Here is a 20,065-nt window from a genome sequence, read left to right as displayed (position 1 = left end):
ATCACCCGTGAAGCTATCTGATCCCGAGCTGTTCTTTGTGGGTAGTTTGTTTTTTTGTTGTTGGTTTTTTTTTTATTTTTTTTTCAACGTTTATTTATTTTTGGGACAGAGAGAGACAGAGCATGAATGGGGGAGGGGCAGAGAGAGAGGGAGACACAGAATCGGAAACAGGCTCCAGGCTCTGAGCCATCAGCCCAGAGCCCGACGCGGGGCTCGAACTCACAGACCGCGAGATCGTGACCTGGCTGAAGTCGGACGCTCAACCGACTGCGCCACCCAGGCGCCCCTGTGGGTAGTTTTTAAAATACTGCCTCCATCTTTTTACTTAGTACAGATCTGTCTAGATTTTCTATTTCTTCTTGAGTCAGTTTTAGTAGTGTGTGTCTTTCTAAGAATGTGTCCACTTCCTCTGAGTTCTCTAATTCATTGGTGTACAATTATTTATAATATTCCATTACAAGCTTTTTTTCTTCTGAGGATAGTAGTAATGTCCCCTCTTTTATTCCTGATTTTAATAATTTGAGTCTTTCCTTCCTTCTGTTTGCTTTGGGTTGTTTGCTATTTATTTATTTATTTATTTATTTATTTATTTATTTATTTATTTATTTTAAGTCCCTTAAGGTAGAAGGCTAGATGATTTTATATATACTATATATTTCCTTCTAAGCACTGTGTTAGCTGCATTCCATAGGTTTTGGTATTTGGGCGCTTTTTTTCCCCCCCATTCATCTCAAATTTTTTGGTCATTTTCCTTGTGATTTCTTTTTTTTTCTTCCTCTTCTTGGTTATTCAGGAGTGTATTGTTTAATTTTCACATAGTTGTGAATTTCTCAAATTTTCTTCCTTTGTTTCCGGTATTATCCCATTGCGTTTGGAGGATATACTTAAATGATTTCCTACCTTTTAAATTTACTGAGGCTTGTGTTTAATGGCCTAGCATTAGTTCTGTCCTGGAGAACATTTCAGGTGCACATGAGGGGAAGTTATATTCAGCTGTGGTTGGGTAGAGTGTTCTATATGTCTAGGTCCGGTAGATCTAGTTAGTTTATTGTTTTGTTCACTTCTTCTGTTTCCTTGTTGATCTTCCGCCCAGTGGTTCTATCTGTTATTGGAAGTGAGGAATTGGGGTCTCAACTACTGTTTTTGAATTGTCTGTTAGCCCCTTCAATCCCATCAGTTTTCGTTTCATGTATTTCAGGGCTCTGTTGTTAGGAACAGCCAGGGCCTGTTTCCTTCTATACATGTAGATGAAACTGAAGCATGGACCAGCTCTTCTTAAAACTGCTGCTGAGCTGTATGAAGACTTTAAGACCTGAGGCTCTTGCCCATGGTTACCCTCAGGGAGACTTTGAGGACCAGTACTGCCCCCACCTTGATAGAACAGGTCTCCAGATGGAGGTGAGATAGAGTATGGCAGTAGGAAGATCTGAAAACACCAGCTCACTCCTGAAGGTAGAAGATGATCACACACAAGCTTCACTTGCTTTCTCTCCTTTTGCCTTGGCTTTGGGAAGCCATAGCATGAGTGAAAAATCATCCAGTGATGGCCAAATGGCAGGCCTTCCTTGCCCATCTTGGATCCTGGGGTGCCAGATGTGGTTATTCTGTCTTTGCCCCACCAGCTAGCTCCACCTCCCTTTACCCATTCTCCTTTCCATCTCTGGTAGGGTTACCAGATTTAGCAAATAAGAATACAGTTATTTTACAAGTTAAATTACAGGAGTAATTTTGTGACACACCTGTACAACTAATTACTTGTTGTTTATCTCAAATTCAAACGTAACTGGCTGTCCTCTGTCTTCTCTGACCAGTCCTAGCAGAGTTAGTCAGGACTGGCTCTAGAAGTTATCCTTTTATATGCTGCAGATTAACAATGTATTCCCACCTTTGAAGGAACCAAGCATAATTTTGTAGCAGGTCCCCAGTCCATTACAATTTTAAACTCTGACTTGGTAGCATATGAATGTTTTGGACACGATTCAGATCCACGCACTAGCAGGACACACCCTCCCACTTCCTTTGGCCCTGATGTTAGTTCCTTTCTTCACCCATTTTTGGGCTGCATACTCCATTTCTATTTTTAACTCTCCCACGTACTTCTTGCTATTTCGTGCCCTCCTGTCCCCTAGGACCCACTGAGAAGTACGGTTATAGAAACCCCGTCTTCTTCCAGCAGTTGTGCTCAAAGAGCGTCCCTGTGCCTGGAAATGCTTCACGCGTTGCTCCGGAAGTGGGGCAGGGGTGGAGAGCCAAAGGTTCCCTCCACCTCAGTTTCAGGGATTGGTCACCAGGAAGTAGGTGCATACTCGAAAGCGTAGAAACAAAAAGTATGTTCTGCCAACAGCCACCACCAAGATAAGCACGTAGCTCTTTGTTTCTCCTCTGGAGGCTCCTCAGGCCAACTGGTGCTTTCTTGTCACCCAGTGGAGCCTGTGGGTCTGAGTCTGAGGTGAGACTTGGCCCCAACACCACCCTCTTGGTATCCACTAGGGGATTTAGAATTCTAAAATGTTTGTGGCCCCTTGGCCTAAATTTCAACACACGTATCCTGAAATAACAGCATTGTGTATCCACACCCAATGACTACCAGCCTGTTATTATCAGGAATACATGGAGGGTTTAAGACTTTTTTCCTCCGTTCTTGTGTTTTAGATATCATTTTCAATTTTCCGATTTTATGAGTACTACATATTGTAGAAATTTTGAAAAACGTAGCGAAGGGGCACCTGGATGGCTCAGTCCGTTGAGCGTCGGACTTTGGCTCGGGACATGATCTCGCAGTTCATGGGTTCGAGCCCCGCGTCGGGCTCTGTGCTGACAGCTCAGAGCCCGGAGCCTGCTTCGGAATCTGTGTCTCCCCCTCTCTCTCTGCCCCTCCCCTGCTCGTGTTCTGTCGCTTTCTCTCAATAATAAATAAATGTTAAAAAAAAAATGAAAAAGGAAAAGAAATGTGAAGACCATTTTAGGTATTTAAAAAAGAAAGAAAGAAAGAAAGAAAGAAAGAAAGAAAGAAAGAAAGAAAGAAAAACGTAGTGAAAAAAGAAGCTCTCCCTTATCCGCGCTCCCAGACAGGAGGCATGCTTAAGGAAAAAAAGGTAGAAGTTTGGCCCAGGATTAGATTTTTGCTTGTGTGTACAGAGAACATGGATGTGGAGAGATTGGTAGAGCTTATGGAGGGGAGGTTGAAAAGAAAGAACTCAGAGGAAAGAGCTGAGATGTTTTAACAAGATTTGGAGAAAAGTTTGGCAGGTGAGGTGCAAATGACTCCTCCCTATATCTGCTCACCAAATGATGTCAGAAAATCTACCTTCTCTGTCTGTGTTTGGAGTTGAATTTATACTGGGATGGGAGCAGGGGTAAGAAAAAAGGACACACTAGAGTTTACCTCAAAGCAAGAGCAGAGGTCGAAATGACAGAGAACCACCTCAGTTCTTATTTCATATTATTTATCTTACTTTGTATTCTCACGATCATTTAGTTGCTCTGTTACCTGCCACAGTGAAAACACTTATTTTAGGCATTTTCCTCGGGTCCTCAGTGGCCACTCCAGTGGCATGAGTAACACACAGTAATGCTGGGGGGGAAATTAGTGTGTGGCCCGAAAGGAAGCAGGTACTTCCCCCCAGGGGAGAGGAAGGGCCACTTGCACCGAATACACGAGTGCCCTGTGTCTGACATTCCCCTCACCTTACTAACGCCTGGTCCACATTTTTACTCTTCCTTTAGGTCAAGGAAGTTGATCCGCTGAGTAATGGCTCAGTCATGGTCTTTAACACCTCTGCCTCACCACATCTGTATCAAATCGAGCAGCTGCGAGCTCTGGCTAATTACAACATTGGTGTATCCTGCATGAATGAAATTGGCTGGTCCGCAGTGAGCCCTTGGATTCTGGCCAGCACGACCGAAGGAGGTAATCCCTGGAGCTCAGAATAAATATTGCCCCTAATGGCATGTGATTAAACAAATCCTTCCCGGGGTGGCCTGATGGAGAAGTTTAAACTTTGCTTTGTTTGGTCTTTGTCCCTGGAGGAGAATTTTATTTGAGGTAGCCAATGAAAATGGGGTGGCGGGGGGCGGGGGGGGGGGGGGTGGAGAGAGAAAAAAAAAAGAAAATAGGAAAGAAGATTTTCCCTCTGTTTAGTGACAAAACTTACACTTAATGTGTATAGGTAGTATTTTCTTTTACATAGGGAGACATTAATAGCACACTTTATGACATGTTATTTTAAATTAAGATATAATAATATAAAAAGTACTAATCATAGCATCAAATTTAAGAAATAATGAACACACACACAAAAAAAGAAATAATGAACGTGAAGATGGTTAATATTTACCAAACACCACGTTCCAGGCACCACATTAGGTGTTTTGCATGGATTATTTTTTTAGATCCTCATTGAAGCCCTATGAACTAGGTTCTCTCTATGCTGTCTTGCTCATAGCAAACTTTATTTATATCTTTAAACTTTAAAGAATTTTCTGTGTGCTATTTCTGATTTCTGAAATTTTTTTTTTATCTTCTATGAATATTGGAATGGATATTGTATTTCTTTTAAATTCAAATCCACAGTTTCTATTCCTTCCCAACAGAGCTCTAGATCAGTAGAACCTCTTTCCTGCCCTTACCTCTGGCCTCATTGAGTCAGTGCCCTAGTCTTCATACAAACTGTGGGCCAGGTCAGGATCAGAAATCTTTAGGGTGTAAGCCTTGCACAAATGAAACTCTAGTGCCAAAACTGTAAAATATCTTCTCTCAAATGATAAACAAAGCCTTTGAGAACAATTTCATATGCTGTGTTTCATTTTCATCCAGTTCAAAAATACCTTTCTGACTTTTTATTTTTCTTTTTCTTTTTTTTGTAATTTTATTTATTTATTTATTTATTTATTTATTTATTTATTTTGTTTTTTATGAATATAATTTATTGTCAAATTGGGTTACATACAACACCCAGTGCTCATCCCAACAAGAGCTCCTCAATGCTCATCACCCGTATTTCCTCTCCCCAACCCCATCTGACTACTTCTTTGACCCATTAGTCATTTAGGTGTGTAGCTTAGTTTCCAAATATTTTGGGCTTTTCCAGAAATCTTTGTATTACTGATCTCTGATTTCAGTCTATTGGTGCCCAAGAACATAATCTGTATCACTCAAATACTTTTAAATATATTGAGATTCTTTTAATGGCCCAGAACATGGTCTTTCCTGATAAATGTTTGGTGTGCACTTGGAAAGAATGTGTATTCTCTCATTATAAGGAGTATTCTATAAATGTCAACATGGTTGAATTGGTTGATTATATTCTTACTGCTTTTCTGCCTACTTCTACCAATTATTTAGAGAGAGGCATTGAAATCCATAGTTATAATTTTGGGTTTACCCATTTCCTTTTGTAGTTCTAGCCAGTTTTGCTTCGAATATTTCAGAGGTTATTTTGTACATAAATGTTTAAGATTACTGTGCTCTCCTAATAATTGACCACCTTCTCATTATGAGATTGTTTTCTTTATCTTTGAGAGTACTATTTTTTGTGAGCTCTGCTTTGATATTAATATAGCCACTTTAAATGCTTTCTTTTGAATATGTGCTATATCTTTGATTCCTCCTTATTTTTAACTTATTTATATTTTCTAATTTAATGGGCAGTGACCTAAGTGTTTTGGTTTGGATACCCCAAAGTGTCAAAATTGGTTTCCTTTCCTCTGGGACCACTCACTTTCTCTAGTAAAGTAGTCTCCTGTTTCCTGCCTCAGGAATGTAAACATGGCTGCCAATATCACGTGGGGAGGAGGACTGAGGTGGAGTCCTCCTCATTCAGTGTACAAACTTACACTTGTTTCCCCAGTTGTCCATCTGGCCCCTCATTGTGTCTTCATCCTGCCCCAAGACCAACAGAGGCTTTTCAATTTGGAGAACAGGGCATCCTGTCTCCTGTTTTTGTTTTTGTTTTTGTTTTTGTTTCTGTTTTTGTTTTTGTTTTTGTTTTGAGGGAGTACCTAGCAGGTGTGTGGGAATAAGTTAGAGGGATCTTGAGGACTAGCTACTTCCTGATCGCTTTCAGTCTTCCAGTTTTAGTACCTGGGTGCACAGCTTCTGAGCCTGTCCATGGTCCTTTGGGGAGTATAGGCTTGTTGAATTAATTATGCCTTCTTCATTTCTTTTTCAGCTTTTGAGTATATGTTGACATTTATTTTCCACTATTGACTCTGCTTTATCTTATGGGTTAATATTGTTTTAAATTCCTTACTGTCATTTTAGAGGGGCTTCAGGAAAAGCAGACATAAAGACATGTTGAGTTGGCCATGTTTGTCCATAAATTCTACAATATATTTGAAACTATACGATTCAGTTCATAGCACAGCTGTAGCTGTATGACATTTCCTAAGCTGAAATTCATTCTAATTGCTCCTAGAATCAGCAGAAATGAAGGTTAGAGTACCCTTTTGTTTTCTTTTTAGGCATATCAGAAATAAATAATTTGATCTTCCAGAAATACAACTATAATCAATGGTTTGGTATATATAATCGCAATTGTTTTTATTCTTTCTATACATAAAACATTTTTTTATTTCTAAAATGGATAGTTGGTACATGTCTTTTTGCAATTTGATTTTTCCCTCCATTAAATATTTTTTCATATCAGTACCTGTGATCTACCTAATTCTTTCCAGTGGCTGGGTAGGAAGTATTTCATTGGAAAATGTATCAAAATGTATTATGTCATAATTATTGACAGAGCATTACATTTATTCCTTTTATTCACTATTATGTCTCAATGAATGTAATACCATCTATAGGAGAATTTTTTAGATTAAATTTCTGGAAATAAAATATTTGGTCTAAGAGCGTATTATTTTCAGTTTGTATAGATATAGTCAAGTTCCTCACTCCCAAAAAATAATCTAGTAATGACCTTAACCTGTTCCCAAATTATTTTGTGTGTACGTGTGTGTATACACACACACACACACATATACATATACATATACATATATATATGTATAACACAAACATACTTTTTTCCAAAGTATTGTAACTTTTATCCTCGTATCCTTGCGAGAGATAACAGACATTTTGACATAAGTGGGAATGTGACTTAAGCAGAATTTTCCTATAAACCAGATAGTGAAAACCAGGGTTAAATTCTACATTTTGACATCTAGTAATTAGCATTTGACCCTCTGGTCTTCAATAATAATGAGATGTCTTATGTATATGTATATGTATACGTATATGTATATCTATACACACATGTATATATGTACATGTACATTTTTAAAGACTTATTGTCTGATTAACTCTGTTCAGACCATCAGTAACCTGCCTTTGGACTTTAAAATGGTGGCTTCCCTTTGAGCTCTGCCGTGTTCCCTGCCTGGTACGTCTCACCCGACACAGGACTGATCTCCAGTCAGTCTGGTTGCCCTTCCATCCCACAGGCGTCTAGTGGAAAACCCTGTTCAAGTTGTATCTGCTTTGCTTCCCCAGGAGGAATCCATGAGTGCCACTCACCTTCCTCATCTTCGTGATTTTAGTTTAGGAAGTGCTTGCTTTTAAAAACTCATGTAGTATTTCAGGGCACCTGGGTGGCTCAATCAGTTGGGAGTCTGACTTTGGCTCAGGCCATGATCTCATAGTTCATGGGTTTGAGCCCCACGTCGGGCTCTGTGCTGACAGCTCAGAGCCTGGAGCCTGCTTTGGACCCTCTGTCTCCCTTTCTCTCTGCTCCTTCCCTGCTCATGCTCTGTCTGTCTTTGTCTTTCTCTCTCTCTCAAAAATAAATATTAAAAAAAAAAAAAAAGCCATGCAGTATTTCAGTGCTCCTTAATTGAAAAAAGGGTGAAAATCTGCTATTAATCTCAACCTCATTTGAATGCTTTCCACAGAACACTGGAAAACCAAACATTCAGAAACTGAGAATAAGCCTCTATGTGCTTTTCTCTGTGGTTCTTCATCATTGTCTCTTTTTCCTTTTGTAGCCCCTTCAGTAGCACCTTTGAATGTCACTGTGTTTCTGAATGAATCTAGTCATAAGGTGGATGTCAGATGGATCAAGCCTCCGATTAAGCGGCAGGACGGGGACCTGGTGGGATACCGGATATCTCACGTGTGGCAGAATGCAGAGACTTCCGTAAGTCTGAACTCCGAAAAAGTGCACTTGTCTCCTTAGATTTGCTCATTTATATTGTGTTAGAAGCTTTCTTTTTAAAGTTTATTTATTTTTGGGGTGCCTGGGTGGCGCAGTCGGTTAAGCGTCCGACTTCAGCCAGGTCACGATCTTGCGGTCCGTGAGTTCGAGCCCCGCGTCGGGCTCTGGGCTGATGGCTCAGAGCCTGGAGCCTGTTTCCGATTCTGTGTCTCCCTCTCTCTCTGCCCTTCCCCCGTTCATGCTCTGTCTCTCTCTGTCCCAAAAATAAAAATAAACGTTGAAAAAAATAAATAAATAAAGTTTATTTATTTTTGAGAGAGGGAATGGGGCAGAGAGAGGCAGACAGAGAATCCCAAGCAGAGTCGGATGTGGGGCTTGAACTGATGACCCGTGAGATCATGACCTGAGCCAAAATCAAGAGTTGGACACTTGACTGACTAAGCCACCCAGGTGCCCCTAGAAGCTTTTGTTTTGTCGTGAGAAGACAACAGATTTTTTTTTTTAATTAAAAAAATTTTGTTTAACATTTATTTATTTTTAAGAGAGAGAGAAACAGAGTGCAGGCAGGGGAGGGGCAGAGAGAGACAGGGAGACACAGAATCTGAAGCAGGCTGTAGGCTCTGAGCTGTCAGCACAGCACAGAGCCTGACACGGGGCTCAAACTCACGAACTGTGAGATCATGACCTGAGCTGAAGTCAGAAGCTTAACCGACCGAGCCACCCAGGTACCCCGACAACAAAGTATTATTATTGAATGAGGTCCCTTTCACTGGGATGTGAAGACTATAGTAAAAACTAGAGATGACTGAATAGTTAACAAAATTCCAAGGAATCTTTGGGGCTTTTCTCGCTCACTCACTCACCCATTCGTTTATGCATTCGGTAAATAGGTGAACTCCTCTCTGTCACCACTTGATTCGTGCCTTCTGGGAACTTGGGCTCTTGTAGGAAGATAGTTGAGAACTACCCAGATAACCAGAGCAGAAGGTCCAGAAGCTATATGGCTTAGCAGTCCAACAATTCATAGCCTCTTGGAAATTCCAGAGGATGCTTTTCTGAAGATTGTCAGGGAAGAACCCCAGCCTCATAGAGAATGAAAAGGGGTAACCAGACTCCAGAGGACTGGGCTAAGCCAGCAACAGGTTGCCTTAACACAGCTCCACAGGAGTAGGGGTAATGCCCGAGTGTGGATGGGTAGGCAGCTACCAGACAGGTCCCCTTCCCACTTGAGAAGATAGTTGAGGTGACACTGACTTCTTTGTGATGTAGAGCTTCCTACGGAAAGGCAGATGTACTGGTTCCATCATCAGGACTGTCTCTTTACTGCCATCATGCAAAGCACGCTGTTTTGTGTTGTTACATTCCTGATCGACCTAGCCCTGGGGACAGATCAGATTTTAGCATCCTCGTGGCATTTGTTGGGGGTGCCACGTGACAGCAGTACAGCCTCTTGGCAGGAGAGAGGGACAGAGTCCACAGCTGCCCCCATTGACGACATCCAATCTTTGCTTCAGTCGTCATCAGCTTCATGACATCCAACTCTTACGCAACTGCTGTTGTTTCCAAAAGGACGGGTGGGATTTATTCTTTGTCTTTTCCTGCCTCAGTTTACCTATCAGGACGCTGACTCTTGGAAGCGGTAGGTGATGGAAGTAGAGGAAAAAGAAGAGAGTTTGGAAGTGCATGAGTTTTTGTGCCTCAGAGTGATGATAGGGTGTTGTTTGTACAAGGCACAACCCTGCTTAGGAGCGTTGTCCTACGATAGAAGCCTCTCGTTTCTTGGTCTTTTGTCCCAAGGCACCCGTGCAGGGTCCTTATTGACTGCGTTTCCACACCGGCTGACTCAGGGGAATCAAATGCCTGTCTTAGAGGCAAGCCCCTTTCACCAAGGTGAATCGTGAACAGCACCTGAAGGTGCAATAATTGTGTTCCAGTTCAATAAGGATTTTATTTTTCTCTGGTTGGCAGAAGATTGTAATTATCAGCAGACACTTGAGAGGTCTAAACAGAAAACACCCCAGTTTGTTTAAAGAGTTCAGGTCATCCTTTCGACTTCTTCTGGCGTGGGTGAAAGCTGCCTCCCTGGAGGGGACCTGAGCTGAGGGCAAGAGTGGCGAAAGCCTCATGGATGACGCAGCTGGAGAGCCTCACGCACTAAATGCCACCAGCGCTCCGCTGCACTGTGCATTCTGGTTGCCTTTTGTTCGGCATGGTCCCCTCTGCAGTGAGAACAATACTGCCACAGTGAGAGCTGTGACCTTTCCAGTCATTACCTCCTTGGTGCTGCTGGATCATCCTAGTGAGAACCTCATTTGCGTTGTACTTTGTGCATCATGAGGGTCTCGTGACAACAAAAGACTTGGCGGCTTGCTTTCCTTAGGATACCATTCTCAGATGTAGCCATGCTTCAAGCTCATCGTGGGCTGCAACCAGAGGCAAATAAAAACGCTGGAGAAAAGCTGACCCAGGGAGGATCCTAAAACCCCTGCCCAAAGGGAAGTTTTCAATGACCTCCGTACCCATCACCTCTGTTTCCTGAACTCCCTTCATTTCAGAAGGGCAAGAGTTAGATACAACTTCATCTCTCAAAATTGTTCTTTCATTTCCATTTTTAGGAAACTGATACTAAAGGTATACCTTCTTTATGCAAGACAATGGAATTGGATATTTTCGAAAGCTATTCCCAGGAGTTACTCTAATAAGGGTGGGTTTTTTGTATGCGGCTTCAGAACTTTCTTGGAAGTGATCTTTGGGTGGGCAATTGTTTATACCTTTATTATCCCCGCATGTTATATCGCTTTCAGACTAAAAAATTCCTGATAGTTACTGTACACACATTTACTATATCTTGATGAAGATATCAACCTTTTTTTGTTCTGGGTTTTTTTTTTTTTTTTTTTTTTTTTTTTTTTATCCCTTGCATTTCCTAATCCAAGCTCAAAATCCAAAAGTCAGGAGCAAGTGCAATCTATTCTCCTTGAAGTTGGGGCCATGTCTCGCTCATCTTTGTACCGTCTGAACAGAGGACCTTGAACTTACTTTCTAGGCATTTATGGGGCTTGATGCATGGACCTGACTGACATCCATACTGGCTGGAGAGTTTCACTCTGTGATGAGACAGGCTTTTGATGAGTGTGGACTAGTGTTTCCCATCTATTCCCATTCCCAGAAGTTGTCAGTAGACCTTCCATGAGAGAGGAATTCAATGAGCAAATAAGTTTATAAAATATCACATCGTATACCCCTCACTGGAAGATCAATAAGGTTTATTGGTAAGCTCAAGCCTCTTTGGTATTTTACAGTAAATAAGTCTGTTTCACTTTGACCCAGAATGGCCCACATGTTCAACAGAGAGACTCATCGTTATATGTGTTATTTATACAAAACTCATTATTATAGGATTGTAGTTCTAATGCTGGTTTAATTGTATTTGGAAGGGGTAGAGATGTTAAATCAGAAGGCGGTTTCATTATGGGCAGATTATTATGGGCCTAGAGACAACAGGACATGTAGAAATAACTTCTTTAAAGACCTAGAGAAGCCACAGTACCTTCAAGGATTCCTTCCTCAGGCCTAGACCACTGCGTCCTAACAAGCTTGGATTTGGGCATTAGCGCACTGGCTCTTCCTTTCCTTATTGCTCCCTCTCACTCACTCTCAAAGGAGGGCAGGGCATCTGAGCAGGTGTCATGTTAAAGTATGAGAAATGGGCGAGGTTCTTGTGGGATAGGTCAGCCAGGGGTCTGGAACACTGCCGAAACCCAAGAATTAATCAAGGGTGATATGCACAGCTTGGAGGAGAAACCTACAATGGACGTAAATCGCATGAACTAGTCAAATAAACTTCTTGGTGTGAGGCATTAGGCAGCCTTGGTTATTTTCTCTCCTGTGCCAGGACTTGAAAGACACTACAAGGTCACTTCTGTAAGAGGACCTTGCATTTATAGGGAAAGACGATCCAAATATGGCACCTTATAGGTAGAGGAATATAGGAATAATAATAACCACCATTGATTACTTACAGTGTGCCAGACTGTGTGCTTCATGTTGTGCATGTAGGAATTCATTTAACCCTTACAAAAACATCATGAGACATTAAAAAAGAGAGAGAGAGAGAGAGAGAGAGAGAAAGGTATTACTTTCAATGTTTACTTGAGGAAACTGAAGCTCAGAGATGCTGAGTAACTTACCAGAGTCACAAAGCTTGGAATTGGCAGCACTGGGGTAGGAACCCAGGCCAGACTGACATCCAGAGCCATGCTTTTCAGAACCCACTACCCCTTCCCAGATTCCTTTGGCTTTCATGATACAGTGTCTCTCACTCAAATTCCACTCTGTGGACTCTTAGCAAAAGGAAGTAAGAACAGGACACATTTGAAGAGTAAGATGTGACTTTTGCATTGACAAATGCAAAATGAGTCCTGTGAATGTGAAGAACAAGCCACCTTTGTTGGCATAGCATGACAGAAGCTCTTATCTGGTGGTGCTTCCCCCGTTGTCTGTTACTGTTCTTCGAGGCAATAAAATGGGCCTTATTCTTAATTACATAAATTATAGGGCTGTGAATTCTGACAGAGTTGGAGATCTTAACACCTTTCAGTGATTAGCAACAAATGCCACCGCAGTTGTGCTGACCTTAGTGCCTCACAAGAGAAAAAAAGAAACTGTTTCCAAAGACACGCTATTACTTTCCCTACAGGGTCTACATGTATGTCATCAGATGTTATACTGTAAATCTGATTGCATTACCTGAAAATGCTCTTAGATTTTAAGTCCTCGAGGCTACGGGCCTTTGTTGGTGAAGATGAAAACTCACAGAATGAGAAATTGCAGTTCACCCGTGGCATGTGCCCCAGAACCAGACCACCTCATGCCAGGGAAACGGCCTCACCTTCTATGCTCTGCACCTGACCGTGAGAGAGAGAATACACACATGGGTGGCTCCTACATGGGTCTGGTTTTAAATGGATTTCTTTGTCAAATTTCAAAACCAAAATGAAAATAAATATTTGGGGATATGGATATGGTCGGTCATACGTTTGCTTACGTATTTGGCATCAAAAGAATTTGGATCGGGGTGCCTGGGTGGCGCAGTCGGTTAAGCGTCCGACTTCAGCCAGGTCACGATCTCGCGGTCCGTGAGTTCGAGCCCCGCGTCGGGCTCTGGGCTGATGGCTCAGAGCCTGGAGCCTGCTTCCGATTCTGTGTCTCCCTCTCTCTCTGCCCCTCCCCCGTTCATGCTCTGTCTCTCTCTGTCCCCCCAAAAATAAATAAACGTTGAAAAAAAAATTAAAAAAAAAAAAGAATTTGGATCAATTGCATCGATTTTTAGAAACAGGGATCATCTTTATCATTTAAGGCAATTCTTAGAGAAAATGGTTATGCTCCACTGAAATAGTTATCATGTATCTTTCTAATCACTACTTCAGCATTTATTATAGCTCCACCCCTAAAATGGGAAAATTCTTTACGTATTTCCAAAACATGTTACCTGTAAGTGGTGGCTGCCATTGTTTTCGTACTTCAAGATTCAGAAAGATGACAGCAGTAACCAGGATGATTGCCATTGTTGATGCGCTTAAGGAACAGGAGGTGGAAATTTCAAAGTTCCTTCTCTGGGTTTTCACGGTGACTTATTATAGGCCCTAAGCGAATAGATCTTATCAACTACTGTTACGTTTGTTTCCAAAAGGATGATTTTGTGTTAGGATTTCTCTTCTTCTAGGAATTTAATTCATTCACAATTATGCATGTCCTCTAACTTAGAGATAATTCTCACAAATGATATATTATACATATCTTTTAATTTTTTTAAATGTTTTATTTATTTTTGAGAGAGAGAGAGAGACAGACAGAGCATGAGTGGGCGAGGGGGAGAGAGAGAGGGAGACACAGAATCGGAAGCAGGCTCCAGGCTCTGAGCTGTCAGCACAGAGCTCAATGCGCGGGGCTTGAACTCATGAACTGTAAGATCATGACCTGAGCCGAAGTCGGACGCCCAACAGACTGAGCCACCCAGACGCCCCATGATATATTGTATTTGAGTCCTGGCAGATGAAAAGCGTGAAGCTAGAAGCAGGCCCAAAAGCTGTTGTCAGGCAGGACATCTTTTGTACGTTCTGGAGCTGTTAGGTAGTAAATTGTGAAGCAGACATGTTATTTCTCAGTGGCCAACTGGACTCACTGCAGGGCTCCATGACTGTGTGGGTTCGAACCATAGAGTTGCTCTGCTTGATGAGTTCCTGTCCCCCACCCAAATTAAATAGAGAATGACCAACTAACCCATAATCAAAACTGGGTTTGCCATAAATAAAGTGCTCTATTTCTAAAAAAGATATTGCCTGAATACCCCCCAAATTGTTAATTATTATTTTGTTTACTTAATTAATAAAAAAAAAAAATCTGTGACAAATCTCCTTAGCATACAGTCCAGTGGGGTGGAAAAACCAGAACATTTTAAAGCCATATTTTCCCCTTTTATCCCTTGTCTAAGATTATTTCTGAGTCCTGATGGTCACTGCTTGTTTACATTTAGGAAGTCTGTGGGTGGCTGACCCAGGTTCCCCCTTGGTCACCAATGACTGGCCTGCCCTCTCCGTAAGGGCAGAGCTGGCCCCACCCTGCCCCACTGTTAGAAGGAAGCAGCATGACACCAAGTGACCAGGAATAAAGTTACCAACCCAAACCAGGCGCCTGCTCGTCAGTGATCTGTGATACCTGTGCGCCACCTGCGCGGTGTGACATTTCTCTTTCTGTCTGTGAAATCAGGTCTCCAAACTGCAGAGATTAAAGACGTGTTTCTGGGGTGCCTGGAGAGCCCAGTCAGTTCAGCTTCCGACTCTTGATTTCAGCTCAGATCATGATCTCACGGTTGTGGGGCTGAGCCCCGCATTGGGCTCTGTGCTGACAGTGCAGAGCCTGCTTGGGATTCTCTCTCTCCTTCTCTCTCTCTCTCTCTGCTCTTCCCCCTCCCTTCCTCTCAAAATAAATAGTCCAAAGGCTGAAATGAGGTCCTAAAACAGTCTTTTTAAAAAAATAATTATTTATTTTGAGAGGGAGGTTTGGAAACAAAGAGAAAAGTGTTATATAAACACTGAGTTCTGGGGTGTTTTGTTTTGTTTTGTTTTGTTTTGTTTCAAAAATCACTTACTCCTGGGGCACCTGGGTGGCTCAGTTGTTTAAACATCCGACTTCAGCTCAGGTCATGTTCTCAAGGTCCATGAGTTCGAGCCCCGCATCGGGCTCCGTACTGACAGCTTGGATTCTGGAGCCTGCTTCAGATTCTGCACACGCGTGTGTGTGTGTGTGTGTGTGTGTGTGTCTGTCTGTCTCTCTCTCTCTGCCCCTCCTCCACTCACACTCTGTCTCTCAAAAATGAATAAATGTTAAAAAAAAATTTTTTTAATCACTTTCTCCTGTGTTTTAATGGCGCATGGTGCATGGCAGTGGTTATAAAACAAAATAAGTAAAAGTGAAACCAGATTTTTGGAAATTGAGACAATTGTGCATGTGTCACACTAGAGGGGAAAAAAAAAACATGCCAGTGCCCTCCTCAAGGTAGATTTTAGTCAAAATTCTTATAATTGTAAAGAACAGGAGCCCATGCATGCTGGTTCAAGGGAAGTTGGCAGGTGGTCAATGTCAAGGTATAGTTTGGCTCTTGGGCATTGTACTGTGGGGGTTCTGAGGGCAGGGGTCTCCCAGAGCCAGGCTTGCTCTTGCCCTCTGGCTGCCTCTGCTACATGCTCCCTCTCTTCCAGAGACATCTTCACTGACCATTCTGAGTGCCATGCCTTCACAGACTCACTTGGGCAAGGCCCTAAGGCCAGAGGTTGCAGCCAGCCCGTTCAACATCCCTGCCCACCCTTGGGTTCCGTTAGCTGTGTGCTGAGTAAGGAAGGGATGCGGTAGAGACACAGCCTGTGCCCCCTGGGAGGTGGGTGGGATGACTTCCCTCAGAAGGAATTGTGGGCGAGCAGGCGACGCGCCCCTGGCAGCTCACTGTTTCATCCCCTTTCCCTCCTTCTCTGTTCCCAGAAAGAGCTGTCTGAAGAAGTTGGCCAGAACGGCAGCCATGCTCAGATTTCTGTTCAAGTCCACAACGCCACGTGTACGGTGAGGATTGCCGCCATCACAAAAGGGGGAGTCGGGCCGTTCAGCGACCCAGTGAAAATGTTCATCCCTGCGCACGGTGAGAGTCGGGTTCTTTATCGTCTGATAGAATGTGCCAGTCCAGGCAATGCAGAGTGCCAGAGAGTAACCTGTGGGATGGGTATCTGGTTTAAGAATGAAAGACAAAGACCAGAAGGAATTTTTGCTCTGAGAAAGGTAGTTGATATGTTAACACACATCACAGAGCACTGATACCTGTGAGTCCTCCCACTGCCATTACTGTTGGTGGTACTGAGTTACTGGAAAGATCAGTCCTTCCAGAATACCACATTTGACTTGACTTACTGAATTTAGTATAAATGACGTATACGTGACTGAATGTTGGAGAGCTGTAGTATGGCTAGTCTTTAGGTCTGTGTAATGGGCACTGTTTGTTTATGTGCTAGTGTTTGTTTTGTGTGTTTTAAGCAGTAAAGCTTACCATGTTATTACTCACTCAAGCCTTGGTGCCGTGCTTCGTGACTGATCGGTACAAAACATAAAGTGTTTCCTATAAAAGCTCTCCTTGCACAGCATTGGGCTCACTGAGCTAAATGCTCAGCCCTGCATGCTGTCTTCTTTATTTGTTGGAGTATCCTTTGGCAAGGAGCCACTGTGGTGTCCCATGTGGCCCTAAATGCTGTCCATGCTTCCATAGACCAGTGGAGCCTTTGTTCTGACTCTCACTGCCCTGGGTTGTTTGATATTAAACTGCCGTCGTAGACTGCATGCACAGGCATCTGTATCAGTACGATTTTTGCATTTACAAGGTCTTGCCAGATATGGTCTTTGTATCCATAGCAAATAGGACTTGTAAGTAGACCATCGAGTTCCTGTCTGTCTGTTCCAGCGACCCCCAAACATGCTGAACTGGAGCCATACTACAGTTCCTGTAGCGCTCGGCTCTGTATCTGGGGAACGTTAGTAACTGGTGATGGCAAGCAAGACGTGTCTACCTGGTTGAAATTCTGAGACCATGAGATTCTGATGCTAAGGGCACAGGTTAAAAAAACATCAGAGTTTGGGAAGACAGAGCTTTCATCTTTATATAAACTCTCCACCATTTTAAAAGGCTGTGCTATGCTGGCAGTCCTTGCTTTTTTGCACAATCCCAACATGCATACTTTTCAGCTGCCACAGTTTGGTTACGTAACACTAGTTCCCCAATGACATGGTCCGAATTTGAGTTACCGTCATGTGTTACTGTGAGTAATTGCATGAAGTATAAACTTTGCCGCCAGTGGTCCGGTCCACAAACCACTACCTATTTTTTTTTTTTAATGTTTATTTATTTTTGAGACAGAGACAGAGCATGAATGGGGGACGGTCAGAGAGAGGGAGACGCAGAATCTGAAGCAGGCTCCAGGCTCCGAGCTGTCAGCACAGAGCCTGACGCGGGGCTCGAACTCACGGACCATGAGATCATGACCTGAGCCGAAGTCGGACGCTTAACCGACTGAGCCACCCAGGCGCCCCCACAAACCACTACCTAAATAACAGATGCTCATCGATGCCCATGACGGGTCTTGTTGCTTGTTTCAAAGTTCTCGGTAGTTGGACACGCACTTCCGTTACTCAGATCACATGCGTCTAGTAAGACCCATAGCTGCGTTGCCTCCTTATCTCCCAGGGACACACCCACATGACACTTCCTAAAAATAAGTAATTGAGGGGCATCTGAGTGGCTCAGTCGGTTGAGCATCCACCTCTCGATCTCAGCCCAGGTCTTGATCTCAGGGTGGTGAGTTCAAGCCCTGTGTTGGGCTCTGCGCTGGACATGAAGCCTAGTTAAAAAATAAATCAATAAATAAAAATAAGTAATTGAAAAAGAGAGTTGGTGAACAAAGGCAAAGTGCAGAAAAGAAAGGAAGAGTGATAGTGTTGGAAGAGAAATTTGAATTGAATGTGGAGTTATGGAAGAAACAGCTGATATGGGAAGGCAGATATTGCCGCCATTGGGTAGACCCGCTATGCAGCCACGGAACAACGGTGAATGAATGAATGAATGAATGAATGAATGAATGAGTTCGCATAAAGGAACTCTCAGAGATAGCTCGCAACGTGGAAAGCACAGGGGGTAAAGTGTTGGGGATGAATCCAGACCCAGAGAGGAGGAGGAAAATTCTCCACAGCATAGAAAATATATTCTCTCCATATCGTAAGTTATGTGACCAGAAGACAGTACCATTCAAACTCCTCTTGAGACGTTTTTTTACAAAGAAATACAATCTTTTATTTCTCAATATTCCTCAATGTTTTTGAATTATAGTGTACCAGATAAACACTAGTTTTACCTTTTTTTTTAATTCCTTATATATTCGTAACTGATATGAAAAGCGTCACCCATTGATTGTTAAGATCATTTTGCGTGGTCTCAGCTTGCACCATCAGAGCGAGGACCGCCTGCGTATGTAGATCACAGAATATAAAAGGATTAAGTTCTAGAGCTTTTGACTGTCTTCTTCCCTATTACAAGCTAATGTTTCTTACGTGTTTCGGATCCCAAAGAGATGTTTTCAATTGGGTCTGTTGGTATTTTACTAGGTTGGGTAGATTTTGCCCCCTCATCAACCCCGGCACCTGGCAACACAGATCCTGTGCTCATCATCCTTGGTTGCTTTTGCGGAGTTGTTTTGATTGGGTCAATTTTATATATTTCTCTGGTCATCAGAAAAAGAGTCCAGGAGACGAAGTTTGGGTAAGTTTCCCAGTTTAAACTGTTCTGCCCCGTGTTACCCTGTGCTTCTCATGACAAGTAATAATGCCTCTTGTGCTGGCCCAGCTCCTCACATTGTACCTGGCTGGGTGCCCCGTCTTATGCACATCCTGGGGACAGGCAGCTTCCTTAGTTAGGCCAATGCTACAGAGGTAGCCAGCAGTGAAAGCCAGCCTTGAAAGGGCTCATTTACAGAGAAGAGCATCCATAGGCCTTCAGTACTCAAACTTCGTTGCTGTAAAGTGAGGATTTTTGCTAGAACTCTTAAAAATAATCCTAATTGTTAAAAAAAAAAAAAAAAATGAGGGGCGCCTCAGTCAGTTACGTGACTGACTCTTGATTTCGGCTCAAGTCATGATCTCATGGTTCCTGAGTTCGAGTCCTGCATCGGGCTCTGCGCTGACAGCATGGAGCCTGCTTGGGATTCTCTGTCTCCCTCTCTTTCTGCCCCTACCCTGTGTGCCGTCTCTCTTTCTCTCTCCCTCTCTCCCTCCCTCTCTCTTTCTCTCTCAAAAATAAATAAACATTAAAAAAAATGAAATGTATGTATAGATAAAAATACTAGAAGGAAATTCACCAAAGCATTAGCAATTCTGAACGGTATAAGTGTGGATGATTCTGTGTTTTGTTTTGGTTTTTTTACTGTATTTTATACATTTTTTCTAATAGAGAAAAGCTTTGTATTTTCACATTCAAGTGTAAAAGAAGATCTTGTTCTAATTTTTCTATACATCTGACTTTTATAACCAAACAGTAGTTAAATATCAACAAAAATGGGAAGGCGTGTTAAGGCAACCTATGATAAGAAAGCTATGTGTAAATTTGTTTCTGGAACTCAGTTTTCTACTCCAGTGCCTCTGCAGCGCGTTTGGGTTTCTGTGAAACCCAGTTTATCGCTCATGGGGTAGAGGAAGTACTTTGTAAGATGCGGGTTGTTGACAGCCTGGAATAGGACAGAGTGATGGAAGGTGAATGGCTGCGCTTTGGCGGGAGCTGAGCAACCTTTATTCATTGCCGAGTCTTAGGAATGCTACTGGAACATTCC

The 20,065-nt window shown here is 42.6% G+C and overlaps 1 protein-coding gene across 1 annotated transcript in view; it reads left to right on the top strand.

The window, feature by feature from the left end:
• Window positions 1–20,065, top strand: part of MERTK (MER proto-oncogene, tyrosine kinase) — a 114,208-nt gene that overhangs the window by 65,955 nt on the left and 28,188 nt on the right. Inside the window, exons 7-10 of the mRNA XM_047852747.1 lie at window positions 3,727–3,910; window positions 7,984–8,135; window positions 16,191–16,344; window positions 18,849–19,002. Coding sequence (XP_047708703.1) covers window positions 3,727–3,910; window positions 7,984–8,135; window positions 16,191–16,344; window positions 18,849–19,002 — 644 coding nt within the window. The remainder of the gene's footprint in view (window positions 1–3,726; window positions 3,911–7,983; window positions 8,136–16,190; window positions 16,345–18,848; window positions 19,003–20,065) is intronic.

Source organism: Prionailurus viverrinus, chromosome A3 (genome assembly GCF_022837055.1).
Source record: "Prionailurus viverrinus isolate Anna chromosome A3, UM_Priviv_1.0, whole genome shotgun sequence".
In the NCBI taxonomy this organism is placed as follows: Eukaryota; Metazoa; Chordata; class Mammalia; order Carnivora; family Felidae; genus Prionailurus; species Prionailurus viverrinus.
This window is presented reverse-complemented; position numbering and strand designations above follow the sequence as displayed.